Source organism: Columba livia, chromosome 3 (assembly GCF_036013475.1).
Source record: "Columba livia isolate bColLiv1 breed racing homer chromosome 3, bColLiv1.pat.W.v2, whole genome shotgun sequence".
Lineage (NCBI taxonomy): Eukaryota > Metazoa > Chordata > Aves > Columbiformes > Columbidae > Columba > Columba livia.
In genome coordinates this window covers 79,041,834-79,065,811 of record NC_088604.1, presented here as the reverse complement: position 1 = coordinate 79,065,811, position 23,978 = coordinate 79,041,834, and the positions used below count along the sequence as shown (strand labels likewise).

The 23,978-nt window shown below is 39.8% G+C and overlaps 2 protein-coding genes across 9 annotated transcripts in view; both read right to left on the bottom strand.

The window, feature by feature from the left end:
- Positions 1–18,894, bottom strand: part of TBCE (tubulin folding cofactor E) — a 49,244-nt gene extending 30,350 nt beyond the window's left edge. The window contains exon 1 of the mRNA XM_065059725.1: positions 18,800–18,894. The gene's annotated coding sequence lies outside the window, so the exon portion shown is untranslated. The remainder of the gene's footprint in view (positions 1–18,799) is intronic.
- GGPS1 (geranylgeranyl diphosphate synthase 1) lies at positions 97–23,691 on the bottom strand. Of its 8 annotated transcripts, none has more exons than XM_065059739.1 (4): positions 23,553–23,691; positions 18,800–18,894; positions 9,768–9,838; positions 97–5,917 (listed from the first exon to the last, which is right to left on the bottom strand). In XM_065059739.1, the coding sequence occupies exons 2-4, from the start codon at positions 18,864–18,866 to the stop codon at positions 5,156–5,158; spliced, it is 900 nt and encodes a 299-aa protein (XP_064915811.1). In that variant the 5' UTR covers positions 18,867–18,894; positions 23,553–23,691; the 3' UTR covers positions 97–5,155. The 8 variants fall into 8 exon arrangements, with proteins under 8 accessions (XP_064915811.1, XP_064915814.1, XP_064915813.1 ...); XM_065059742.1 differs by having other exon boundaries at positions 18,800–18,892; positions 23,540–23,674; XM_065059741.1 differs by having other exon boundaries at positions 18,800–18,892; positions 23,535–23,668.
- Positions 23,692–23,978: the final 287 nt, after the last annotated feature.

The following is a 23,978-nucleotide window of genomic DNA, read 5'->3' as shown; positions in this document are numbered from 1 at the left end:
CTAATGCCAGCAGCATGTTTGATAGGTAATTCAGCCATTCTCAGAATCTACATGCATGTTGCCAAATTTATTATTTCTAAAATGACAATAGCACAATTTAGTTCATTCTATTTATTTATTGTTTCTTCTGCTTTAGCACTGTAATCAAACAGCTATAGTTTATGCAATGTACTTGACAAGAAACAGGACAGTCCCAATGCTAATAAGAAAAAGTAGAGGAACTTAACATTTTCACCTCATTACCTAGAATTGCAACTTCTACATTTTATGAACACCTAAATGAAAAATTATTTAACTTCAGAATTTAGTGAACATTCATTTTGGTTGGTGTAAAATACAAGAGATTGGGTTCAATGCTGTAGTAAACAGATGCTTGGTAAATTACCTTTCCAGTGAGTTAAGCGAGAACTTATTTGTTCCATAATAGGGCATACAGATGAGGAACACTATCAGGATTCATGTGGTTTAACCTGCATCTTCACTATAACGTTTGCAGATAATATGCTTGAAAATGAATTAATGAATCATGTATTGTTCCTAGCCACTCACAAAGGTACCTTCTAAAGTAATTAAAAATAATGCTGCAGAAATGGTGAACTCAGGTTCTCAGCTACACTAAAAGTTATTCAGGAAGGATGTTTAATGTGAGGTAGCAATTAAGCCAAGTAGGCACATGGCAGATTATGTTTCCCTGGCTTCAAGAATAGAAAAATTGTTAAAGAAAAATACAGTAATGAAACAATCTTCACCTTTAATCAAAACCTTAAGATGATATATTCAAGTTACATAAATAACTATCAAAATAAATAATTAACTTTAATATCTCTTACATTCCATTTGGAAAGCAAGACAAGACGTTCAGGTGAACCAACTGCATTCTTAGCCTTTTCTAACAAAGTGAAGGAGATGCTGTAAAATGAGGTGAAATAAAGTGAGGCAGCCGCTGGAGCCTAAAATGGGTTTTCTTATTCTCTTCAACCCTTTCCCTGGCTCTGTTCTTGCCTCTGTCCACTTGCCAGCTCCAAAATTCATCAGGCTCTTGCTGAGTGGGATAATTCATTAACTCAAATGAATATTAACTCCTCTGCCCCAGGGCTAGCGAGTTGTTTCACAGAAAGGCCTAGTGAACATTACCACCAAAGCAAACTAGGTGTTAAAAGGAGACAGCAGGCAGAGGGAAAGGAGCTCAAGCTAAATGGGACAAAAATAATTTATGGCAATATAAAATACATTACAGGGTTTAGCTTATTGGAAAAAAGTTTGACATTTCAGGATCACAGAAAATATTGGATTACTTTTCTCAAGACATATGATGAGCCAAGATTTAATGTTTCAAAAGCAGACCCAAAATATTTTTTTTTTTGTTCAGGATCAAAACCAAGTTTGATAGTATTGTGTGTGCTACAGTATTAGTAGCAGAACAGAAATATAGCTGAGAAAATACAAGAATGACAATGAAAGTATCGAGCAAATAATACAAAGAATATGGTAAATATCAAACCCGAAATGTAAAATTATAAGATTAAGACAGATCAAAGAGGAGCAATAGACACCTATATAGCTCTTGCACATGAATAAAAGCCTGGCCCAATTCACTCCTAAAGACACATTAGAGTTCAAACCAGTTCTATATAAGGTGAAAAAGAAATAACAGACAAATCCCATGTTTTTATACCATGTTAGCATTTTAACAGTAACTGGGGAAAGAAGCCATTAATATAGGAAATTTCCATATCACATGGAGGCATTTCAATATTTCATAGTTAGCAAAATCAACCATGAAGCTGGAGGCATAAAGAAGTATTGACAGCTACCTTCCCACTGTCATGAACATTTTTAGGCTGTATCACCAACTGGCTGATACATACAAAGCTGCACTTAGTGGGCACCTGAAAAGCCTGAGCTCTAAGGGAGAGGTGGAAGACAAACCATCTCCTTCAGAAAATCCCGAAATGATGCAGTTTTTACCAGAATGGATGGGGATAACATCAATCTTTGAAGAAGCAGAGACGAGGACCCATCCAATAACTGGCCACTCAAAGACAGGTGACAACATTCATTTACACCCAAGCAAGCACACAATGAGAAAACAGATCAAGGTTAGGGGGAAAAGCTGGAGACTGATGAGTATTTGCCTCCCTCTTTATATGCAATGCAAGAGCTAAACCCCCTGATCAAAGTAGGACTTGTTTGCAATGGAAGGAAGACAATAATGGGAACAGTTCTGGCTCAAATGGACTGATATTAAACCAGCATCCCCTTTATTTTCCCACACACATTTCCACTTGCAATTCCACATTGCCATTCCACAGCAATGCATCTCTTGTGAAGATCAAGCATAAACCCTACTCCCCATGTTGAGGGAGGCATAGCAACAGAGTAGCACTTACACAACTAAACTAATTCTGCAGACAAGAATTCTCATGCTGCTTTAAGGAAGTGATTTTCCTAACATGGCTTAACTCCAGGAGCCTGTACCAGAGTTAATATTTGAGAATACTGAGGAAGATGCACAGTCTCATCTTACGGCACAAAATATAAAATGTACCTTGACTACAGAGCATCATCACTGCTGATGCTTAATACTTAAATATGCTCTACCTGCTTAACAGATGAAGGGGAAAAGATCCCAGCCTCTTCCAGCTCCTGCATACATCAAGAAAAACCAGAGACCTCATTTTATCCTAACCAAAGTGAAGAATAATAATACTCTGCATCTGGGTCTTCTCAAATATACCTTCAAGGTACGCTTTGAATACCGGTATCAAAAGCCTTGAAAGGCAGAACAGTAAGACAGACCTGCATGGTTTCTTGTTGGTCAAGCTTTCTTTCCTGGGGACACTTTTCCCTTCTTACGTATCTGCGGTTTAAGGGGCCTACAGTGGAAAAGCTTCCAAGGTACTTTCTCCTGTGTTAATGAAGGCATATTCTACAAGATATGGTATTACAATAAATATTGGAGTGAGTTGCTAGAATGAATCAAAGAAGTGACAACATATCAGAAGTCTCAGATAATAGAGAAGTTTTCTATAAAAATAAGAGCTACCTAATAAGAGCTGCCTAATCATGAAAGTTTGATTACACGGAACTGTTTACATCCAGCAACTGAGTAGACATGAAATGGCACTGACTGCACTTTGCATTGTATATGTTAGCTACAACATCCTAATAGGCACAAGGATATATTTCACAGTAGGACTAGGAGATTCTCCTGACAATAGTTTTTCCAGTGCTCTCCCCTTCAACACCAGCTGCAACAGAGCTTAGCAACTTCCAAGAAGAGGTGGCACAAAATAAACATTGTACTTCAGACAGTATTTTCTCACAAAGTATTAAAAATTCCCAGGTTTACTAAGCACTGCAAGTTATTAAAAAAATACAATTAACTGTCATTAACATTAAAAAAACTCCACCTTTCACTAACCTCAAGCTATTTAGTCCTGGCAACCAAGTCCATTCAGCAAAAAGGCTATTATTCCATACCTTGTTATAGAGCAAAGACTCCTCCTCAGCATGTAGATAACAGGGATAGGCTATCATCCATAACTAGGTCTGACTGAGAGCAGTCATCCTGAATTCTTTCATGCTTGATCCCTTTCAGAAGAATCTTAAGGCTGACCACAGAAGACATTACAGCAACCTTCTTCAGTTAGTTTGCTCAGTGGATTGAGGTCATGACTCTCCTTGCTTTCCAGGCACTGTAAATAAACACCTGCATAAAACTGTCCTTCAGCTGTCAAAAGCACAGGACCTCTGGCCATTTATTTTGAGGTCATGCTTGAGCTAACACCACCGATAGCACCATGCCTACCTTTGATCCAAACCATTACCTCCCTACACCAAAGAAAAGCTTCATGTAGCTGTGAAGACTAAGGGAACTGAACCTGATTGAAGTGAGCCCAGCCAAGAAGAAACCACCATCTCTGCTTACATTTTGTTCACCTTTACATATATTTACACACACACACACGTTTATATAAATAGAAAAGCAGAATGTTATGTCACATATGAGCACTCCCTCCTCAAATCTAGCACTCAGTTCCAGGTCTATTTCAGTATGTTTGTGTACATAATTTTAAGCACTATTTAAGCAATTATTTAAACAAAACTGAAATGGTATTATAGCTTGTAGAATAAGATGCTGTACTTGGTTTTACCAAAAAATTACATAATTTCTCTTTGGAGAGACCTATAACATGCCTCCAGATAGCAACTCAGAACAGGAATGCAGTATGAACTATGAAACAGCTCCTGGAAGCCTCCCTCAGTTATAAACAGAGATTAAAGAGAACTGCACCAATTATGGTGTCCTGAAGTTACCTGGTGTGAATCCCATTCTGTTTCTGTTGCAGCTTACTATGTTGTTATTTACAGTTACACATATGAGCTCCAATGCATAGATTTAAGTCCCTGGCTACAAAATCATTGACAGTGTAAAAATTTAAAACCAGCCAATCAAAACTATTCACTGCAAAGCTTGAATCAGGAGCAAATTTATGCTTTGCTGATGCAATGGAATCTTTAAGGTATTTAGAAATCTTTATAAAGCTACTTTTTCAGACTGTTTATATGCAAATAAGATTCTTTCATAATTTGCATTACCCTGAAAATATCCTCAATCTGGATAAGATATTCACTTTAGAACTTAGTATGCTGATCCATTTGATCTTCCCAAGTCTAACTTTGAAACATCACACAACAGTTTTATGTGCATTGTGGTTGCAAGTATCTTCTTTTGTTATTTAAGATTGTACATTTTGGTTTACTAGAGCATTGTTTGAAAATGCACAATACAGTCAGGTCAGTCCCATTTCATTTAACACCACTTCAGCCAGAAATCTACACTAGCCTGGTTAAAGTTATGAGATTTTGGCCTGAAATAATATTATGATTATGTAATGATTATCACATTTAGATTCAAAACTTGTTTCAGTTCTAGTACATCTGTTTTAACAAAGCCATCTGTAAGCAGTTACAGTTATGATTGTATAGATAACAGGGTATATATTTTAATACTCAGTGACAAATTGTTTTTAACAGCAATTTCTGTAATGTGGCTAGAAGAGCTTTAAGCAAGACTGATTATCACACCTCTCAGATAGTCTGCTTGTTTTCCCATTTTAAAAAGTTTCAATACACCCCAGGAATTAAGTTTTTAATTTTCAGTTTCTTTGAACATTTTGCTCAGTTGTTCAACCAGTGCTACAAGCTCGGGGTTTCCCCCAAGTGATTCAATTTGTTTATAGGCTTCAGATTCAAGCTCTTTCAAGGTATTCCGAGTGTACTCAAAGGAACCCACATTTTCGAGGTAATGTACACAGTATTTTTTGATATCTATGTTCTCTGTTCTTTGACGTAAGATGTTTTGCACCTGAGTACTTTCAGGTCTTGACCAAATTGCATGAATGGTTGGGAATGAGAACTTGCCCTCAGTTAGGTCTTCACAAAAACTCTTGTTTTCACTATATTCTTTGGAGTGCAAGTTGGCATAGTCATCTCTTATTTGGAAGAAGAGGCCAAGTGTGTTAAGAAGTGGCTTTAAGTCTTTTTTATAATTTGAGAACAGCTGCATGAGGCCTACAGCTAATCCAAAGAGACCACCTGTCTTTTGCAGTACCATAGCTTTATATTCAGCTTCCGTTGGACAGGTGTAAGTATCCCTCCAGTAAATATCCAAGCCTTGGCCTTTATGGAGTTCCAGAAGTTGACAGGTAAAAACTTTAACAGCATCTGGATGATCAAGGGTTAAAACCTTCTCTAAGCCAAGGAAATACACATAATTAGCACAGTTGATTACAGATGGAATTCCATAGATACTGTGTGCCACTGGAAAGCCCCGTCGTAGCTTCGAGTTATCTTCAATATCATCCACAAGTAGGCTTGCATTGTGCAACATCTCTGTCACTTCAATGATAACCTATTACAAGAAAAGAAAATTATTCAGCCTGCCACTGTAATTTAATGTGCAGTTTTGTAAGACCTTACTTAAAATGGATAAGGTTTTTAAAGCATTATATTCTCCATCACTAAGGTTCCCCTTTAGACTGCTTGCTTTTACAATTAATGCAGATTTATGATTCTTTTCATCATCTGGTTTGCTTTAAATCCTGGATCATGTGCTCTGCATTTTGTGTAATGTTTTCAGATTCCAAGTGAACTTACTCCCTGAAGTGTTTCCACATGCATGCTCCTCTTCACTGTTGCTGCAATTCTAAAATACACCCTGCTCTAGGAGTCATGCAGGAACTTATTAGAAACATGAGGAGAGGGGAAAAAAAGCAACTAAGTTTAGACGCACCAATCTGGGATCTCCCAGTGTCAGTTCTTGAGTGTCAGGTATCATCCATTAACATATTTGTCTCTTAAACCTTGTTTGGTAAGTGGAGACAGTTCATCTTTCTTTCCCCACACTTTTCGTAGTTTTCTTCAGTACTGAGCTCTTAAAGGACAGACTATTCTCTCTGAAACATCATTTGGAAAGTCCTTGGGAGAAAGGCAACAGCTACAATCTATTTTGGGAAGCTTTCTACACACTTATTACTTGTTATTAGGTAGACCAATATCATACACCACCTGAGGTACGGAATAAACTGTTCAGAACATCAAGCTTGCAGCTGACTACGCTTGACTAAAAGTGAAATTTAATAATCCCAAAGCAGGGCGATTCAACAAGAAATGAAAAGTTTCAAGACTACATACTGCTTTTATTGTACAGCTGCTACACAAGGTACAAGTATATTTACCACTTGCCTAAATGGAAATAAATTTAGGCATGTAAACTGCATAATCTATAAACTCACTGCAAAACACATCTGATTAAGATATTTTAATGCTAATGAACGAATTACACTTGCTAGCTACAAACATTGCACTCAACTGCTTTTAAAAAAACAGCAAGGCCACCATTAAATAGCAGCAAGTACCTACCATGGTTCTATGCAGTGGGTGCTGTCAGAAAAGGAGACTTGACTGCAAGCACTTTCTTCAGCAGCAAGTCACCTAGTGTTCAGCAACCACTCTCCCAAAGACTAAACCCCCAAACCCAGCAGTCTAATTGTTAGTCCAAGATATGACTGCAAGAACCACCTACTTAAACACTAATGACTCATCTACCAGCTAGAAATGAGCCCTACTTTGACCTGTAAAGATATGTTGTTGTCCATTGACTTTAAATCAGATAGAGTACTTAATGAAAGCAACTTTGCATGCCTATTTGTCCAAATATTCCTTTAGTCCACTACGTCATTCTCAGTACTATCAGGAAAGTTCCCATGTATCCTGTGAATTCCTTGGATAAGCCTATTCTAGGATTTCTCTTGCTAACCTATTTCTTATCACTGTCAGTTTCATGAACTTTTGCAGCTTCCAGACATTTAAGGTGTAATTGAAATAGCAGTGCTTCATGACTCTGTGTTTGAATTAAGTTATCTTGTGAACTTAAGACAGTGTCAAAATGCTTTAAAGTTGAAAGTAAGGAGCAAAAAAGTTTAGACAGCATAAAAAGGTTATTCTAGAAGACATCAGGAAGTAGCCTAAGGAAATGAGAAGACTGCTCTTCATAATGAAAACTGAAGAAGCAGTGCAGTGTTATGCTTTCTAACAACCTAAGTCTATCTAATCAGTGGCTGCACTATCACTCCAACACACAAATTTCTACCTCCTTATTTGCACAGTAGCTTTAGAATTTGCTTGGCCCTGTTCTAGGCCATTGCACTGCCTTCTGAGAAGACATTTATCTGACAAACCCAGCGTATCTAATTCAACAAGCTGACATGTCTCAGTGCAGCATCAGGTGAGTGCTGGAGATGCAGCAAGTGTGGGGAAAAAAAAATAAGACCACTGGACTCGGAAAAAAGTGAAACGGTGGCAGCCAATAGTAAATCAACTACCAAGAAACAGTATCCTCAACTCTATTCATCTAAATATACTACATGAAAACAAATGATCTAAGTAAAAGAATGTTCTCTAAGGAGTGCCAGAATTCAGATTTTTAATAAAAGAAATACAAAGAGCTGGAAGGGAATCAGGCTGCTAGAAACTGGGACATCTGAAGAAGATTATCAGAGATGTCAAAAACATGACTAGAGGTGGTACTGCAAGACCTCAAATTTAAGTTATTAAAATTCGTACAAGTATGCACAAAAGCAGTAATAATTGTTGCAGGATGCAGATTAAAAGATGCCAGCATCTTGCTTTTGTCCTCAAATGACCTGAAGAATAAAAATATTACAGTTCCATCACAAAAAGCTTAAGTGGTAAAGGAAACATTAAAGCATCAGTTTTCTTCATAAAGATAACCAGAATACGTAGTCTAAGTTTTCAGTAACTGTTACAGAATTATCAGTTTAAAAGTGACAGGTAAAACTGGTAACTTCTGCTCAAAGAGGCACTGCAGGTTTAGTTTACTATAGTACACTGTCATGGTATAAACCGAGCTAGAAATGACAGGCCTATACTGCCATATGTGCTCAGCAAAATGGCAAGAGCAACAGTCAGACTGCAGCATAAGAAATCCCAATTGGACAGAATGGAAGAGTTGGTTATCATGGAAGGGGCTCAGCACAGAAAAAAATACAGGCCCAAAGAGGCTGCAGAATCTACATCTTCACATGGTCAAAACTCAGCAAGGCCTCCAGAAGCCTAAAGTAGCTGCAAAACAAGCCCTGCTTAAAGCAGGGCTTGTCCTAGGTAACTTCCAGAGGCTTCTTCCAGTTTGAATTCTGATCTATGATTTTAGACTAAACCCATATATACAATACACAGGTTACTATATAATACATTTTATTTGGATATGTAGCTGAGCACAATGGGTAAGAAGTGTCTAGCCAGAATAAATCTGGCTAAGAATTTATATAGGCAGGTTGAAAAATAGAAAATTACTAGATGATGAATACAGCCTCTTCCTTCATTTTTTAAATAACTTCTGCTATTTTGCTACTTGAGGACTATTAAGCATCACTCTTAGGCCACCCTAAAGAGGGCTCCTTCACAAACTCTAAAGGTACTTCTGCCTACAGCTAATGAAAATAACTAGGGACCAGCTGGGTAATAGTCAAAAACACATAATTGGTTATTTTAATTCCTTTCTTCTTTTTTTGATATAGAGAACCTTTGCCACCCCTGATATGCAGTTTGGCAAGACGGTAGTCCAACCAAGAGAATAATTTATCATTTTACAAGCCGTAGTGTTTAAATACACACCCATACATCTTGTACAGATATGTCCAAAAGAAAAGCAAAATGAAAATGAGAATTCCTAGCCTAATGCTTCTCACTGGGGAATAAGGACTCTAGACTGTATAAGACAACCACAGTTTTAGGTCCAGAACAAGAAGTGTTTTATAAAGTTGACTTAACTGCTTTAAAATTCTGGTGTAAAAATCATAAGATTTTATTTTCAGCCACTACATTTGTGTAGTTTACAAGGTAACTGTTTAGCTTTGTTTGTGAGTCATTGAAAATAGTGTTAATAATTGAGTTATTGTTAAATGGGTAACAATGGTAGCTGCTTGTCTACAACTTAAGAAGATTGAGCACACTTGGAAGGAAGTAACTATTCTACATAAGACAAGTCATGGAAGTAATTTCTTTAGTGTTACATTACAGTCCAAGCTTTGCACTAAAGGTGTTTTTCTGAATGTTTGCTTCAATATGTTCAGACTAGTGCATTTAAGATTTCTAGATCACTTATGCTATATAAGAGAATCATCTGTTATCAGTAGTCTTGGAAGAAAGGTAACAGCCTGGTAAAAATAATTAGCCAGTACCTGTATTTTATCTTCTGGAACATTCAGCCAGTGATTAAAAGCCTGTGACAGTTTGGTTCTCACTTGCTTCCCTACAATAAAAACATTACAGGCATTTATAAAAGAAAAAAATCATATAAAGCTCATTATTAGGGACAAGAGTTTGTCTTAACTACAGCTGACTTGAGACCAGTAAGCTGATCAGCGTGATCATTTGAAAGCACAAAATATAGTAAGTATGCAGGTTGTTTCCTCATTATGTAAACATCACAATTATCAGCAACTTCAGTTTAAACATTTCACAGCAATGTGCAGAGCACCTATTTACAGATTACTGTATTTAGTTCTGGCAGTTTAATTGGTAAGTTATCCTGAGTATGTTGGTAACCCATACAGACCAGCCCACTGCTTCTGAAAGCAAGCCCTAGTTTGCCAAGCATTTTGGTTTTGCATATGTAACAGATTAAGAAGTTTCAGTTATGATTCATTATTAGTTGAAGATATGGATATCTGTTGAATATCTATTTCTCTCAAGTTTTAGGTCTTTCTCCTATAGTTTCACTTGCTACTGGCCATTTGTAGAGCATGAAAGTGACAGTTGACATACTTATTTAATAACTAAAGGAAAATCTGAACAGAACATTCTGGACACAACAGAACTTTCCAAGAATTCAGGCATTTATCTTATACGTGATAAGTCAACCTACAAACGACAGCATTTGTTCTGCTTTGGCTAAATCTATTTGGGTGGAGCCAAGCAGTCACCCTGTTTCACAGGAATGAAAGACAACATCAAAAGTCCAAGTTTAGTGGTAAAATAACCATTACTATTCAATCCAGATATATTTTACATTATGAAGTTAATTTTAGTAGAAGTTAACCTATGTGCCAATAAATTGTTGATGCCAGCTTTCTTTAATAAATTGCTGGTAGTCACATACGAATATTTATTCAGTATCTACTAATGATCAATATGAAATACAGTCACCCCATACCCACACTGAGACAATGCTGCTCTGAAATTTGACAAGCTCAGCTACATGTAAGATATTCAAATAACTGCAAGACAGCTTTAAACAGACAGCTCTGCATATGTACCTTACATCAACAAGGCCTTTGGAAAAAAAGTTTTAAATAAAGTTCAAAGCAGTACAACCTAGACAGTGGGTTTCATATTATTTGTCTCAAGATCTGAGACACATAATAATTCTGTAATATGAGTCCTCATGTTGATGATGCCATCTTGCACATAGCACTGAAGAAATGCCAACATTTGAATTTCTCCCCAAGGCTTCTCTATTGCTGCGTGACCAGCACATACAGAACAGAAAAATAAAAATAGATTCAGTTGCAGTAATATACCCTGAAGAAACTGGACTGAATATTTTTCCCTTTCTAATTAAGCTGTCACCAGGTGAGAGCAATAGCTTTGTGGTTTGGGCTCTGTACAAGGGTGATAATCTTCCTCCCTGGCTCAACAGGCTTCAATTTGTCTCAGTTCCCAAAGATTACCACTGCTTCACATCACTACCATCTTTTGGATCTCATTAGAAGAAACTAACATAGGTAACAAGAGCTCAAATTTTAAGACAAAATCAGAGTAGCACTCAAGAGTTTAAAAAACTCTTAAATTAAAGTACCACCGCTAATTCAAGTTAGACCTGCTTCTCACAACATCTACAGATGCTAAGGATTTGAAACACTTTAGACACTCAGCCCCCCGCCCTCACTTTTCCTGATGTCATTAGACCAGATTTTGGCCAGATTGATTCCCTGATTTGATTCACCACACATTTGTAACCACCAGAGCCTCACTATTTTACTTTAAAATCATTGCATGAGTTAACTCAGGAGAAAAGATTGCTCAAAAATTTTGAGTAACTGTTCCAAACATCTGCCAAATTCTATGGTTTGCCAGTTAAGTATTAACAAATATTTCAGTACATCCATAAAGAAAACCCCTCAGAGATAACATAACACTACAGACATGTTCCTTATCTATAGCTGTATATTCACTTCTAAGTTATAGTGACACAGACAATGCCTGCTTCTCTACATTAAGCAGCTAACTCTTTTTCTGAATGTGTTTCCTAGAAAGCATGCTTATGGAATGCTGGATGTTCAGCAACAAGTGTTCTTTCATCATAAGGAACATAGCTACTAACACACACTTCAAATGGATTATTAACATACACATTGATTTTAGCAATTTCAGTTCCTTAGTACAGACAGCATTTGAATTATTAGACTTGTCTACCTTGACTAGCAGTGCTGTCTAGACACTGACTATTCAAGGAAAAGTCACTATCCGTATTGTGAAACATTAATCTTCCTTTTACAGGTGCAGATTTGCTTTTGTGATCCCCTTTAAAGGAATGTTACTGCTACATAAATGCTATTTTGTCTTGTTCTGAAGTCAATCTTACCTGGTCTGTGACATCACAGCAATTTTCTGAATGCATATTTTATGCCTACAGCCATGCTATGATGACAATAAACCAAACCCCTCTAATACTGGTCCTGAAAGCCTAGATGCAGAAGCCTCCATTCCTTGCCACATCTCTCCTCTTCCCAAACTAGAGGAGACAACAATCCAGGAACACTAGGACAAAATTAGACGGAGTAAAACTTAACACTGGCAGAACTATCCAGTTTCCTCACTGTCACATGTCACTGCTCTGTTAATTATTCTAAGCAGGCTACCGTAAAACTGAAGAATATAGGTCTAACTTCCAAAATTAAAATCTCTACCAGCTGTATAGAGCTACAATAACAGACATTATTGAACCAAGCTTTGATAAAAGTTACGCTAAAAGCATTTGGTTTCGTATGCTTAAGATCCCAATATTACCCAAATCAAACAGCAACTACAGAATGCTTTTCTCCTTAGTAATGCTCAGTGGAAAAGACAAGAAAAAAAAATATTCAGAACATAATAGATTCACTCTGATAAAAGTCCTTCTGCAAATAAGAATGTAAACCCCTTATCCTTGAAGCAAAGATCAAGTTAGATTAAAGATGTACTGAAGACAATCCCTCCCACCTCCTTAGACAGATGAGTTACTTCTCAAAAAAAAAAAAATCAGCCTGATTACTGCCTATATACACAATTGTTCTTGTGACAGGGTACAAACCGAAAACCCACAGACCTCCAGCTCTGCACATGCTCCTGATTAGTATTTCTTCACTCCTGCTGCATTAAAGTGACCACAAACTATGCCTTTAGGGCAGCACCCCACTCAGAGTGAGGGTACATAAAAAGGGCTAGAACAGCATGGGAAAGAGCAGAGGGACTATTAACCTAGCCCTCATTAGAGCCTTACTAAGCTAATTCAACTCATTACCCCAGCAGAAAACTGTCTGCTTTTTGCTAGGTTAGCTTTCTGCCAGCTTTATGTACCAATTCAGCTTATCAAGTGGGTCTGCCAGAGTCCATACAAGGTAAGCAGCAGATGCTGAGAGCTGGGGATGGGACACTGCCCTTCTGGAGGAAGCAAACTACCACGTTATCTCAGCTATATTGTACAGTTTCATCTGTAACTCTGCCCTCTGATGGATTAGGGCTAAATAGATAAAGTCCCCAAGCAGACCTCCCCACACAGCTACAAGAACACCAGAGGCAGGGTAAGCAAGCTGCAGGAAGACAAGCAAAGAGAGCATGTCCATACACTTTTAAACCAGGGCAGCCACTTATGACAGATTAAGGTCACTGTAGAACTGTCTATTTTAACTCCTTTGTTCAAAATAGGCTTAACTAGTCCAGGGTTGTAATCCTGATTTTTGCCTTTTTCCCTTCTCTCAGGATCCTGAATGCCACCATCCCATGGTCACCACAGCCAAAGTTGCCCCCAGTCTTTGTGTCCTAATCAACTCTTCCTTGTTTCTAAGTGTGAGGTCCAGCATAATGCCTTACTTCATCAGCTTCTTGATCACCTGTGTTAGCAAATGTCATCAATGCATTCCAAAAGCCTTCTGAATTGTCTGTGCCCAGCTGTGCTGCTTCTTCTACCAAATACTGAAGCAGCTGAAGTCTCTCATGAGGACCATGGTCTGTAAATGAGTCACCTTCCAACTGTCTGAAGGCTTCAGCTATTTCTTCCTGCTCAGGTGGTCTTTAGCAAACACATAGTATAGTGTCACCCCCACTGATCTGCCCCCTAATATTAACTCAAACAGTCAACAGGCTTCCAACTGAAGGCAGAGCTCCATGCAGTTTAGCTGTTCTTTTACATAAAAGATAACTCCCACTCCTTACCTTCCTAGGCAGCCCATAAACATGCACTGCAGCATTCCAGCTCTGTGAGCAATCCCACATCAGATACGCCAATGAAACTGCAGCCCTGCAACTGCATGCAGATCTCAAACCCCTGTTTATTCCCTATGCCATATGCATTTGTGTAGATGCACTTCAGGGGCACTTGTTCCTGCAGATTCCTCAGAAAAAGTGAGAGCTTCCCCCATCATGTTGTCCTGTTCCTGCTTCCATGTTTGAGCACATACACCTGGGATGGGCTGCCTTCAGCTGTGCCCTGGTGATTACAAGGGGTCTCTTTTCCAAATCAGCCTATACTCTTTGTTTGCAACTTCACTATTTCCTTACTTGATTGTGGATAGTCATTTTCCTCTATTGAAATTTCTAGTTCATGTCCCTTCTCTCCAGGTTGCTCATCCTGTTGGGTGAGATACTTTCACCTTGACTTGGGTAGGTGGATGTTACCTCCTCCCAGTAGTCCTTGATCTGCAGAAGGAATCCCGTGGTCATAAAATCCAAATCTCTGCTATCAATATCAACTGTGCAACTATTTGTTGACAGGCAGGATCTGTCTGTTCCTCTTGAGGGTGCAGGGAATGGGGTAGAGGATCATGCAGAAAAGGCATTTGGCTTCCTGTGCCCATGACCCTCATTCCAAAAGCCATGTACTCATGACTGATAAGCTCCAGACATCCCCTTGCTATATCCATTAGTACTCGAGTGGAAGAGCTGCAGTATTAAGTAGCCCCAGGGTGAAACACACTTGGCAGCCCCTCCATAACATCCCTGATCAGAGATACTCAGAAGCAGCAACGCTCCTTAAGATAGCAGCTAAGATGGAGGCCTGTCCCCTGGAGGCTACAGCCTCCACACTACTGTCAGGTGCTGCTGCTGCCGCCGCCACTGGGTGCTGATCTGATATTTTGCTGTATACAGAGCTTCCAGTCATGTGTCTTCTTCCAGTGCACTGAACCTATTTTACAATGGCACACCTGCTTGAGAAACTGGAAGTATTTCTCCTGGTGCCAGAAGCCTTCACCACTATGGGACCATCCACTTCCCAACCTGATATGCACAGACTCTTCCTGCCCCTCCTTCAATATACCTGGAAGTTTCAGGTTCTTGAACCTGTAGAGTCTTGCTCTTTTTGTTATTTCTGATGCTGTACAGGCTGCTGACCCTCATCCACTGCTCCTTTGCTTGGTGACACATTTTCTAGCACTGCACACCTTTTAAGGGCAGGGATGTAGTTTTCTTCTGGCCCAGTGGTTGCCCCCAGGCATCTCTGGAACTGAAGAGCTGCAACCTCCTCCAGGAATTTGGCCCAAGTTAAGGCCTCTGATGAGCCAAATGTAGCTGTGCCAGCAGCAGCCATCATGCTCTGTGGCACTTATTCACCAAGCTGGTCAAATTCAACAATCCAGCAGAAAAAGCTGAAAACAAAAAGCCAATCTTTACTGTTTAGCTTGCTAAACAAGCCTAGGAAAGACTGCAGCCAAGACCAGAGCAATGCACCATCATGAATGGGATCCGAATGCTCTCCTTTCAAAAGCAAGCTGTTGACCATACCAGTTTTACTGCAACTGAAGCTCCATTTACTCCCTAGAGCTGCAAAACTAGCTACTGCTATTAACTCAGCCACTCAGAGATAAAAGATTCATAATCTGTGTGAATCAGGCCATTTTTGAGACAAACCACATTGGAGTTTGTGAAAGTTAAGCCTGTTTATTGCACTTTGTTTACAAGACTAAAGGACAGAATACTGGATTAGGCAGAACACTTATATTCTGGTATGGCAACGTTCTAATACAATGAGAGTTTACAGGAAAAGTTACTGTTTCAAAATGTAAGTTCTCCCAAGCACTAAATTCTGCGAGGGAAGGAATAAACAATTGCCATACTAGCTGTTAAAATAATAACATAGTAAAAAAAACCAAACAACCTTCAGCATAGAGAAAATACTATCCTAGCGCTGTTAAAGTCAAATAAATGGACAAGTGTTACCATGATGAGCTGTATTTCATTAATAGGAATCAGAGTAATGAACTTTCTCTTGCATTGAGAGATTAATCCTTAACAGTTACAAAAATCTGTGTTCTTACACTACAGACAGCATCAGCAGGAACTTTTTTTTTCCAAAGAGCCTTAATACTGTTACACAATTCCTTTTTATATAAACAAAGTTTGATACGCATCTAAATTAATTCATAAGGTTACTACACAGTTTGAAGAGTTTGGTTTTTAACTAGTCTTACAAGATAAGCAACTGGATTATTGTAGGACCATGCTTGACACTCAGCCAAGCCTTCTGCAAAAGCCCCTCAGAGTTTAAGCTGATCCAACACAGGAACAGCTCCTTTGCCCCCACCCTTGTGCCAGCTCACTAACAAGACAAGAAGATTCATCAGCAAAGTTTAACAGGTCAGGTGACTAATACTACCTAATCATCTGGTTAGCAAGCCGACAACTGGCACAAGTTAAGAAGCAGGAGAATACTGCTAGAAGCATAAAGAAGACAGAATTGAAACTGCCTCTTTCAGAGAGATCTTGTTAGATTAGCTCAGGCATCTCATTTGGGCTCTACCCTAATTATAAACAGCTAGCATATGCCAAATTTCCCCCCCCCTCACCAAGCACCAGTCCTCATACTGATTGCAAGGTTCACACAAGTTAACTGGCTCCTACTCATCTGTACTTGGCATATAGCTGACTTTGGGCAAAGCCACAATGTTTCAAAACGAGTAAACATCCGGTTAAGATTGTGAACCCTTGCTGCTTCACCTGTTACTCAGTACAAGCTTTTTCCACAGGTGCACCACTTTTACCTGCCTAGTTTAAAAGAAGTCTTCCCTTTTGAATCAAGCCACAATTTCTGCATAGAGAGAATTGTGTATTCTCTCCAGCCTTCTCCAAAACAAACTAAATTAACAAGAGATCAAGACGTTAAAAGTGGACAATCAGGTTTATGATACTTTAGTAGGATAGTATGTAAAATGCTTGCACTGTCAATAAGTATAACATTATATAAACAATTGTTATAGGGTGGTCAGGGTTGAACTCAAAGTATAGGAATTCAGCCACAGGAGTCAAGATAGGAAGGTTAAGTGTACATCCTAGAGGCATAATTTAAAATTAAAGCTAACTGAAGAGCTATTAGTCAAGCACTTGCCTGTGGAAGCTTTTTTTGGCACTGTTAGTCTATTGTATGTTTCCTGCTAGAAAGCTGAGGGGTTTTTTTTGCTGTTACATACAATACCTTAAAAAAATAATTATCAGCAAAAGATGCAGAGTTGTTACAATATACCTTGGTTATATGAGATAATCTAACCAAACAACAAGCACACTTAAAGCTGGTATTGGAGGAAAGTAAATTTAGTCAGGACCAGCTCTTAGAAAGCAGTCCGGAATATTGTAGGTTCATTCTCAAGGTAGTTCTCTAGCAAAACCACCACCCAGTTTAACATATCCAAATGAAATATACTGTGAGGAAATGAACTTTCTGGCATTAAAAAGGCACATTACTGCCAAATTCTTTCCTTTTCTTATTTTTCAACTCAAGTAGTGCTAACTGCCAAAACAATCACAAATGTAGATAAGACGATCTTGAGTATTTGTAGCAAGTAATAATGAAATTAATTATACACAAATATAATGAATTAAGACCCACAGGACCTACCCTGCTGATATACAGGTCTTGTTGCAGATGTGCAAAAGCCAGTTCGTACTGCGCCTGTGATTCATTATGCTACTTGCCTAGACAGACGGTCTTCTACTCCAGTCAACATAATTCTGGTCAGAATTATTTTCCTTAATATTTACCCTATTTTGCATTTTGCTTAACTCCACCAGTACGCTATATAAGCTGGACAAAAGGCAATAATGCAACAGTTCAAATGACAAAGTAGTTCCATCACTGTTTTTACAAATCTAGTCACTTTCATAATTTGTATGGTCTTCCTCACACTTTAGATGTACAAGTAAGAGCCACAGCAAACAATCTCTTTAGTCAGCTAAGAGGCTTCCAAGAGGCATATTCATACAGTAATTCTCTATCAAATTGCCTCCTGAACTCTGCTAAAAGAGGTACTGCTGAAAACTGACAACTTCATCTGTATGCATTGCTACTGATCCGCTACCACACAAGAACTGGTTGATTCTCTCGCAAGTGAAACAATCCAGGTACAGCCAAAACATAAGAATGTCTGGCTCTACATATACCAGGGAGAATAAATGACATGGAAGAAGCTGGCTATTTAAAACCAAAACAAACGCCCCCCCTCCCCCCCCCCCCCGGAAAAAACACACCCCAAAAAACAAACAAACAAAAAAACAAAACACCAAAAAACACACAAACCACCAAAACCCAACACCAAAGCAACAACAACAAAAAAAACCCCAAACCCACAAACAACAACAAGAAAGGACAAACAAACCCCAAACAACAAACAACCCATTGAGTTCAGAACAGTAAGCAGATAAACTTAGGGCTGACAATGTTTTGTTCTTTAAGTAATGGGATCAAGCCTTCAGGACTTGCCCTTACCAGTTTTAAAAAGTAGCAAGTTAGCTACTCCGAATGGAGAACAGAGCAACAGAAATAGTACTTGCACTGGAGACAGACTCAATAGCTATTGTACCAATCTAACCAAAAGGGTGGTTCTACAAGAGGAAGACAAAATACTGAAAAGTACTATTTTTAATTACTCTTAAATCCACAAATCAAGAATGGATAAACTTCTTGGCTTATACTTCCTCAGACAAAAGTTGATATTTAAAACCAAAACAGTAGAAAGAAACTTGCCTGGTAGTTGAAGTAAATACTGGTATGGCTCTAGGATTCTTTTAGATGTTTCATCCATTCCATCCATTTCTTTATCTCATAAGAGGTAGTTCACTGTTAAAGAAAGTATTATTAACACTATTTAGGTCAAAAATTAGGGAGGTAAAAAACAGATGCATACAATTAATAAAAAGTCAGCTGACTTCAAGGTTAGGTGCAAATACTGCAATTTTGAACATGACACATTCAGTTAATACTACCTTCACTACATAAAGTTTTTTGCATATCATTCAGAAAAGGAACAAGCATGTATTAAATAACGTTTTAAAAAATTATTCAATAATAGTTTAAACCAACTCTGGACTTTCTCTGCTCTTTCACACATACTGGAGGCTTAGGTGATAGAGAAGCAGTTAAGATATTAGCATACAAAACAATGAAGCTCGACTGGAAGTCTTTAGAGAAGACACTCAGCACATACAAAACCTGGTATGACTAATCTGATTAGATGTCCCAAAACACTTTCCCCATACAAAAGTGAAGATGCACAAGAGCAAAAAATATACCTTGCATCAATGCAATGTAAACAAGCTTAACACTAGCTTCAGCCTTCTGATAGAGTTCTTCAATCTTATTTTAAAAGGCAGAGCAGGAATATACCATTTTCTTGCCTTTGCTTAAGCACACAGACATCTTTACACACTTCTCCAAATACTATATACATCATAGACTTATGACAAACCTTATAGTATCCATTCCCTACATAGCTCAACGATTTTTTTATTGATTATATTTCACTTCACATACCTTTGGTCATCTATATCTGCATTTTTTTCAGACTGTTTTCTGTAATAGATTTTCTGCCCTTTCACCTCTAGCCTTCCTTGCTGCACTGCAGATGCAGCAGCTCAAAACAACTCTAATGTCATTTTAAGACAGGAACTGCAGCAGTAGCATGAAGTCTCATGCTACTTCAGCATCATTTCTCAGTGACTTGCTAGCACCCTGGAAAGGATGTACTCTTGCCCCTGGAGCAACTGAGTAGTTATATAAATTATCCATAAAAATAACTTTAAAAGCAATATTTATAAGTACAGACTGATACATTTTTAATGTAGATACACTAAGGGGAGTGGTTAACATGAGTGGAATAAACTATGTCCCACAGTTACTCAAAATAATGAAGCAATACTTTCCCATCAAAAACTAAAAAGATCAGCAGTAGGATCACTGCTTCTTAAGCTAGCTAAACAAACTGGTATTTCCCAACATTCATGACCTTTCCCTTTCAGTACAGCTCACCTACTCCCATTCCCACCTTCCACACCCACAAATATTTATAGTGGTCCAAACTTGGGAACTGATCTGCATTAATAACTATTTTCAAAGCTTAGGTTTGGATCAATTCCTTTATTTGCTTCACTGTATATACTAATCAAATATATCAGCACTTCAAGGGCAAGAAAGGCTATTTAAGCAAATGGTTACCAACAGAATGCTCTTAAGACTGCACCTTTTGGGAAAGTTTGGCATAGTTTCTTAGCAGTTATTGCCTTTCCATCCTATCCCATGGTGTGCCAGCACAACGAACGGTCATGCCACACAGTAATCCAAATCAGATTTGACAGCCTCAGCTCCCTTATTTTCTTTTCAGCTTGTTGGTATAACTGAAGGGACAGGAACTGCTTCTAAGATAGCACTGCCACTGAGAGTCAGCTGTCAAACTGTACCCCTACATACCAAGAATAAGTCTCAAAGGACTTCAGTGAGGAAGTGAAATAAAGATTATCACAGTCCACCTCCGGATGTTTCAAGCAGAAAGAAGCTGGTAGAGATGGATATAAGGAGTCACTATCAACTTAACAACTCTCTTGTGACTATTATTTGTCAAAAAGCCACACAGATGGTTTAGAATTGGAGGTACCTAGCTACCCAATAGAGCTGGGAAGACATCTGGGGGCTGGAATTGCTTCCCTGTAAAAGTTTCTGCTTAAAAGTAAATCTTAAAGTTCTTCCTCTCCTCTCAGGGAATCAGGAGGTTTCTTGTCTGCCTGTAGGACACTAAGACAATATTCAGAGTCTCCAACTAAATTGAAATTTGCTAGTACTACACAGCATCAAAATAAATCTTTGCATGTCTTGGCAAAAAACTAATAGGAAGCTACCTGAAATGCTGCTTGTCAGCAGAAAATTAGTCAGGCACTTCTCCCAAAAGTGCCGAGATTTTTTTTAAATTTTAATAAAAGGGAGGGAAAACGCTCTAACAGGCAAAGTGTGGATGGTAACTTAGTTTAAATCACTGTAGTTAAACTTTTCCAGACTGCTGTGCTACCTTTAAATTAAGTGATAGGTAACCTCCAATAGGGAAAAGAGAAACAGTTTGATTATTCAGGCAGCTACATATATACTACATGCACCAAAACAAGAGCAGCAAGCAGAAGTTCCCCAAAGCTTATACAAAGAAAGGGGCACTTGATAAAGAAATACGTAAATGAAGTTGCTTCTAAAGGCCCATAAGGAAGAATACCATCATGTAAGACTTGTAATTTTACTGCTCTTTGCATGAAGCTATCACATTTGACACACTTGGGAAATACTTGATATTAAGTGTTTCCTACCCAAGTGACTGTCCAGTTTACTACAGAAGTCACACAACTGCAGAAAGTCTTCTCAATGAGGACATTTAAAGACAAGGTCTCAGTCAGCACCACCTAATAAAAAGTAACATTGCCAGGAGTTAATAAATTAAAGGGAATGCAAAGCCTTTTGTTACTGAAAGTGCAAGAATTCATTACAAGTATGCTTATTCAAAAGACTAAAGCAGTTAAGGCCATTTTGCCTTTTAAACCAGTAAAAATTCAATTAATGCATGACTAAGTTATTTTTCCATTATTTCTCAGTATTCCCACATAAGCATACAGAACAGCTGTTATGGGCACAGTCCACACAATCACAACAGAAAGCCTGCAGAACTGTCTTTTACATTGCAAGCCTTCTCTAATAACCTCTTTGAAAACACACAAGACAGAAGGATAAGATTGCCACATGAACTTCCATAAATTGGAACTACTCTAAAAAATATACCTGAGGTTATGATCTATGTCTAGGAGCTTTCTATAGAGGATGCAAGTAATACTAATTGTAGGTTGCATATCAAGAAAAGTCTTCCCTTTGGAACTTCGTAAAACAGCTTCTCACCTCATCCCTTCCATCTCATTCTACAGAATATTCTCTCGCTCCTCCAAATTAGGGGAACATGATCACCAAAATAGTCTAGGTTTAATATACAGACAGTGTTTTAAAAAGCATCATAATAATCTGTGGCTCAAATCACAGCACAGTTACACAGAGAACAAAAGATAACCACCAATGGAGGAGAGAGCTCTAGTGCAAAAGAACCATGCAGAAAGTTTTCAAATTGGCTCTATCACAGAACTTAGCACAACGAGACACTGATTTCATCGTAATCAGCGGGAAAAAAAAAAAAAAAAAGCCCAAATACGAGGAGATAGAAATGAAAAGGTCTGTTTCAGAAAGAATACACAGAAACTGTTGTGAATGTGTATTGTTTCAAAAGGGCTATCAGAGCTCCTAAGCCAAATATAATTTGGACAAGATAGTTGTCACCCTAGTTCACATCCTCATTCTAATTAGCACAGTCCTCTCTATAACCCCTCTGAGGCTGACACCGAGCAAACCCTTGTATTCAACTTCAGGGTAGTTAACTTCCCACAGATGGAAGGATAGTCACACACTTTCCACTAAGATGCAGCTAAGGAAACAAGCAGCTTTTCATAGTTGCCACTTCAACACTAACACCTGGACAGGAAGAACATACTGTTGCTGGAATTGTTCTTCGACTTGAATACAATTTTCAGATATAATGGAGCATACACGCTACAGAAGCCAGACAACAATACCTGGGCTGTCAGAGTCCCTGCACTACGCTGTGACAGCAGGCAGGCAGGATTTTCAGGCTGCAGGCTGACTCAGAGACAGAAACTGACTACTTCTGAATCGCTTCTCAAGTTAAAACTCAAATTTCACGAAGAACGTTAAGCTGTTACTCTGCTTGCAGATGCCTAACCCCTTCCCAAAACATCATAGTCAAACCAAAGGAAATAGGGTTTGTTTTCCTGAGTTCAACCTGAGAGATGTAAACGCGACGGAGACGGCAGAGCTTCCCTAGGTGCTTTCACAACTCAAAGGCAAGCAGTCCAGCCTCACCAGCGCCATTTCAGAGAAAGCGAGACTGAGAGCCGAAGACTCCTCGCTCCCCCTACCCGTCGTCCACCCCCATTTTCTGATCAGCGCTGTCGGCAGCCGGGCTCAGCCGCCGGGGAAGGAAGCACCGCCCGCCGCCAGCGCGGCGCAGCCCCGGCTCCCGAACGCTCCATCAGCCCGCCCCGGCGACAACGCCGCTACCCGCCGGCACCGCCCAGCACTAACGGCGGCCGCCGGCTCCGGCCCCCCTTCCCTTCCCTTCAGCCCCCTTCCCGGCCCCCTTCCGGGCAGCCCGCCAGCCCCTCCGGGGCGGGGCGGCCGCGGGACCCGCTCCCACCGCAGCCGGGCTCACCCTCGCCGCCCGACCCCGCACAGAGGGGAAGGGCCGGCTCCTCGGAGGCACGCGTCTCTCCCCCGCCCAGACTCTGCACTGGGCGGCGGCAGCGCCTCCCACCACCAACGGCCGGCTAACGGACAGGCGGCACGGGGCAGCCCCGCGCGCCCAGCCTCAGCCCAGGCAGCCGCTGCTCACCTCACCTCACCTCCTCCTCCGCCGCCAGCCAGAGCTGCGCCCCGCTACCCCCAACAGCCTCCGCTCCACGAGTGGCAACAGCGCCGGCGAAGACGGCAGCGACACCGAGCGAGAAAAAGCACCGCCCCCTTCCGCTCCGCCGGGCGCCACCTTCCCCTCTTGAGGGAAAATGCGCCACCAGCACCCCACCGCGCAGGCGCCAGCCTGGCCCCCTCGGCTCATTAGCATTCGGCGATGGTCCCGGCCCCTCGCGGCGGCCGCGCGCGGTGTACCCTGGGAGATGTAGTCCGCTCGCCGCGCCGGGCCGCTTCTCTGGTGCATACGAGCGGCGAGCGAGAACAGCGTTACCCATGAGCCCTCTGGGCGCCGAGTCTCAGTTTCCATAGAAGTGGAAAAAAATGATGTCAGTATTTCCGATGCGACAGCCAATGAGGCAGAGGGAAG

Coding starts and splice junctions, on each gene's coding strand:
- GGPS1 (XM_065059739.1), bottom strand. CDS start 18,866: ATGGATGGAATGGATGAAACATCTAAAAGAATCCTAGAGCCATACCAG. Junction 9,839..18,799: donor GTATTTACTTCAACTACCAG/GCAAGTTTCTTT, acceptor TTTTTATTGTAG/GGAAGCAAGTGAGAACCAAA. Junction 5,918..9,767: donor TTCCAGAAGATAAAATACAG/GTACTGGCTAAT, acceptor TTCTTGTAATAG/GTTATCATTGAAGTGACAGA.